Genomic DNA, 4677 nt, shown 5'->3' on the forward strand with positions numbered 1-4677 from the left:
AGTAATAAAAAAATTTAATTTAGAAAAAAAATAGACAAACAAATTTTAAATGACAAAGAATAAACAAAGAAATTAGTTTGACAAAAATAAACAATTTTCAACAAGGCGATTCAAGTACTTGTATCAAAATAAGCAACGTTTAATTTTAACAAAATCAATTTCGGAATTGTTTCAATTACAGCAGAATATTGATCGCTCGAAAAGTGACTTAATCTAAGGTTAAAAGTTATTAATGAACTTTGACAATTAGTAACTCACCTTCATATATAATAACTTTCTGATCAATACCGAATGTCAAGTAGCTTCTGTCATTAACTGACATTGACACCTCAACTTCAGCTGACGCTTTTTCTGAAGACTTCTGCTGATCACAAGAACTTAGTTCCACATGTACAATCTCATCCCCGAAATCGATGCACGGCCTTGTTGTAACTTCATCTGAGGCTAAATATTATCCATCATTAGCAATGTTTAAAATCCAAAGATAATATACACTACACAGTAAGTGTGTACAATACATACTTCCTATAATGGACTGATGACTCTCCGTAGTGTGAACCAGTTCAGGTACCAGTTCGACCTTGTTATGGATAGAATCATCCCCGAAATCAATGCAGGGCCTTGTTGTAACTTCGTCTGAGGCTAAATTGATTCGTGGTCTCTTTGTTGCAACTTTGTCTGAGGCTAAACCGATTCGTGGTCTTTTTGTTGTAACTTCATCTGAGGCTAAATATTATCCATCATTAGCAATGTTTAAAATCCAAAAATAATATACACTACACAGTAAGTGTGTACAGTACATACTTCCTATAATGGACTGATGACTCTCCGTAGTGTGAACCAGTTCAGGTACCAGTTCGACCTTGTTATAGATACACGATGTATTGTCATCAAAAAATTGTTGGTACAGCGGAACTGTGTAGACGAGGACGCTGAAATGGAACCTGACAGAAAAAAGAAATATGCAACAAAGAAGATATAAAAAAAACGTACATAAAATAAAAATGGAAATAAGGCTAGTTTTCGTACATTAAAGAAAACTTGATGATAAAACTTACGTTTGCAATAATCTTTCCATTTGCATCATGTTTGATGTAGTTCCTGATAATATAATGGCCTTCAAAATGCTTCTCGCAAATAAAGTACGTTTCTTTAAATGCCACTACACCAGGAATAGCGGCTTCCCATTTTTTGCGCATTTCTATATTTCTCGGCACTTTGAACATTGACAATTTCTCTTTCTGACTTTTGTAACCCGATTTACATTTCGGTACTGCGCACGTTATAACCATTTTGCACTACTTTACTCGCACTGCTACTAATTGTAACTCACACTATTTTACTCGCACTACTAATTGTAACTAAAAATAAAAAGTTCATTCTATGCCGCGAACAAAGGAAATAATGCTAGCGAAAGTGGTGAGCAAGTGGATAAACGACGTAGGCACACAGATTATATTTTTCAAAATTATTTACTCAGCGGCTATACACGTGACACAACACACGACCGTGCATTGAACCACTGAACATATAATGATATAACGGCGGCTACGGTCGTGGACTGTGGTACGACCGTGATGGCGGCTGTATACTAGATAGTAGCGACACGTGGTGGAGATATCATAAATTAAAAAACCTGCTTCAATAAGTGTGCTACCCCCACCACTAAAATTCGGCCCGAGTTGCCAGACCTGTGTATACGACCGTGGTCTCGACCGACTCCTCGACGCCGAATGATCCGAGTATTCGGAGTAATCGGACTCGTCGGCGTCGGTTTCGCCCTTCTCGCTCGTTCGTCGTTTCCGCCGTCGTTACCGAGATTGGCGGGGCAGGGGACGGAAATGTCAAGGATGCTCGCGGTAGATTTCGAGGTCTTCGGCATCGTGCAAGGTAACGCGAGACCCGTGACCTATATCCGGCGACTCGTTTCCAATTGTTCGTCCGTCTCGTTGTATTAACGATCGTGCTTGTCAAAGGTGTCTTCTTCAGGAAGGTGAGTAAAAGAGTCGTCCGGAGATTCGACGTTCGAGGCCGTTCGAAGCTGCCGAAAATGCCGATGCCGATATGCCGGAAACCGGAAACGCATAACGCGATCGACGATCGACGGACGAAGGGTGGCGAGCGGTCGGTCGGTCAGTGGCGGAGAGGCGGAGGAGCTTGAGACTCGTCGCGACATCTCCCGGGTGTTCGGTCGATCGATCTAACCGTTTTTCGCGTTACCTGTTGCGCGTGCTTCTTGCGCGATCACGTAGATAAACGGTAAAACAAAACCGTGCGTATTCGTTCTAGCTAAAAAATGTATTGACGCTCGCAAAATTTATTTTCAATCTTATTGAAGAACTGTACGAAATTAAAATATATCTTCGGATTAAATTGTACATTTACGTTTACACCGCGCGGTACCGGGTAGTCCAGGTACCTTATGCCTTATACGTATATCTTTCGTCGCCGGGAAAACTCACACGTAGGCGTCTTGTTTGCTTGCGGATAACAGTACGCGCGAAAACGCGGCGAGGAGCTGGGGCTGAAAGGATGGTGCGCGAACACCCCGAACGGTACCGTGGTCGGCCACCTGGAGGGGGAGAAGGCGCAGGTCGAGGAGATGTAAGGACGCTTATATTCGATCGATACGCTATGTCGACGAGCGATCGAGAAAGCCAGATATATATCTGCCCCGCTGTCGCTTCTCCGTGTGTGTTTTGTTTCAGGAAACAGTGGCTTCGCCATACCGGAAGCCCTCGGTCGCGGATCGATAAGGCGGAATTCCGCAACGAGAAGGAAATCTCGCAGCCGTCGTTCTCCAACTTTGAAATCCGAAAGTAGGCCGGAACGAGAACGAGAACGAGAACGAGGAGTGACGGCACGCGTCAACGATAAGTCTCGATAAACGTATTTAACTCGCTGAGCGCCCATTTGCTGCTCCGCTGTTATCGTTAAATTTAAATGAGTCGTATTATTCAAATAAATGTAACGAGTTATTAAATTATTGCGCGCACCCTCTTCTATTTGTAATTTCAGAAACGATACCTTATCCAAGTTTTCTTACCCTCCTCCAAATACCTACCGGCCACCAGCTACCTCCGTGCAACCACCGTGGTACTCGCCCCATGAGTCATGAATATCGAAGACTCGATCGAAGATAAAAACTGCCCAAGAGAATCGCGAAGGAGCCATATACCGATGCAATTTGGATTCTGGAAAAGATGTACGGGGTAATACGCCTCTTGGTTCTCTAGATTCTCGTTTCGGATGAAAATCCTCGAGAAAAAACAATTTACTTTTGTATAGCGATGACTGAAATGTCTCTCTCAATTTGTTTAAATACCAAGGCAGCGCGACGCGTCCACGTCTTTAAATGGGACGCCGACGTCCCTTTTGTCGCGGGGTTAAATTGACGTCGCTGTTCGGCAGATACGCAAGAATTACAAGAATGCCATGTTCTTCGTGTCCGGCTTAATCGCTTTAGTTTCTCGCGCTGGCACTATTCTCATCGAGCTGTTTTTTGACAAAGGCAGGGACGAGAAGGATCGTTTCGACCCGAATCTGGCCGAGAATCCGTCTCTCGCGAATACGACCGCGTCGAGAGGATCCGACGCGCCACGCGGAAGCGGCACCGGCGCGGCGGAGCGACGGAGCGAGTTTCTCTCGTTACTCTCGTCTCGTTAGTCGGCGCGCGCGCGGCGAACGGCGTGGTTCTCGCGGTACGATCGCATCTCGCGAGTGTGTTTTGCTCCTCTTCCTTTTTCTCCCTCTTACTTCTTACTCGCGCGTACGCGTTGGGAACCATCTCTCGAGGTCTCGCGAGGACCATCGCGAATGAGCGCGCAAACTCGCGCGAGTCGCGAGAATGATCCCGAGTTCCGCGCTCGCGGCTCCGATTTCGGTTTCGTGATCGATCTCGATCGGGTTACGGACGGCGACGAGGAGGAATCGACGATCGACGTCGCGAACGGTGTTGGAGAAACGATCGCATCGGCATGAGGTGTTTCGAGAGCTTCTTCGAACACACCTGGCGGCCGCGGCAGGTGAGCCAAGACGAAACTCTCTGGCGTTCTTCCCGATCGCTGTCTTCGCGTCTCGTCCGGTCTCGCGTCGCGATCGCGACGACCCCGATCCGGCTTTATCGCGCTCGCGATCATAAATGTGTCGATCGACACTTGGAACGTTCGAATCGATATTCCGTTCGGCGATTGCCCCGCCGAACGACGCGTACGCGTTGCGCGATTGTGCCGAGACGCATACGCGCTCTATCAGGTATGACGAGACGCGTCGCACGTTTCCCCATCCGCGCGTAACAAATCCTCAACCCTTTTCGTCAATTACAGAAAATTAAAGAAAAAAAAGAATCGAATCGTTTGCTTTTCAATTTTTACATACTTTTGTTCGATCTTTGTTCGATAATAAGAGAAATTTTAATAATATTTTATAACTCAATACATAATAATTCGTCGATTTACGGTTTTATATGATAATATTTTAATTAAATACGTGGAAAAAGAAATAATGTATCGCGTGTATCAACTACGTGTATTTTAATTATCTTGTTAAAATTCAATAGCGGTATTAACGAAGCAAATACATTACGTCGCGCTCTTGTTCTAAAAAAAATTGTTATTCGTTTTACTATACTTTTATTGAACGGTAACGGTAAAGAATTGACAAGATTATCTTCAACGA

At 44.8% G+C, this 4677-nt stretch overlaps 2 protein-coding genes across 2 annotated transcripts; one reads left to right on the plus strand and one right to left on the minus strand.

Annotated features, from left to right (window-relative positions):
- Positions 1-99: 99 nt before the first annotated feature.
- On the minus strand, positions 100-1711 carry LOC143903338 (uncharacterized). Its single transcript, XM_077416865.1, has 4 exons — positions 1059-1711; positions 805-944; positions 523-726; positions 100-444 (listed from the first exon to the last, which is right to left on the minus strand). Exons 1-4 carry the CDS (start codon positions 1085-1087, stop codon positions 230-232), a joined length of 588 nt encoding a protein of 195 aa, XP_077272991.1. The 5' UTR covers positions 1088-1711; the 3' UTR covers positions 100-229.
- A 1-nt stretch (position 1712) lies between these two features.
- Positions 1713-3241, plus strand: LOC143903339 (acylphosphatase-1-like). Its single transcript, XM_077416866.1, has 4 exons — positions 1713-1890; positions 1977-1993; positions 2495-2604; positions 2709-3241. Exons 1-4 carry the CDS (start codon positions 1734-1736, stop codon positions 2821-2823), a joined length of 399 nt encoding a protein of 132 aa, XP_077272992.1. The 5' UTR covers positions 1713-1733; the 3' UTR covers positions 2824-3241.
- The last annotated feature ends 1436 nt before the right edge of the window (positions 3242-4677 follow it).

The sequence above is a fragment of the Temnothorax americanus genome, unplaced genomic scaffold, assembly GCF_048541705.1.
Source record: "Temnothorax americanus isolate GAGA-0224 unplaced genomic scaffold, ASM4854170v1 Scaffold456, whole genome shotgun sequence".
NCBI classification, from domain to species: Eukaryota; Metazoa; Arthropoda; class Insecta; order Hymenoptera; family Formicidae; genus Temnothorax; species Temnothorax americanus.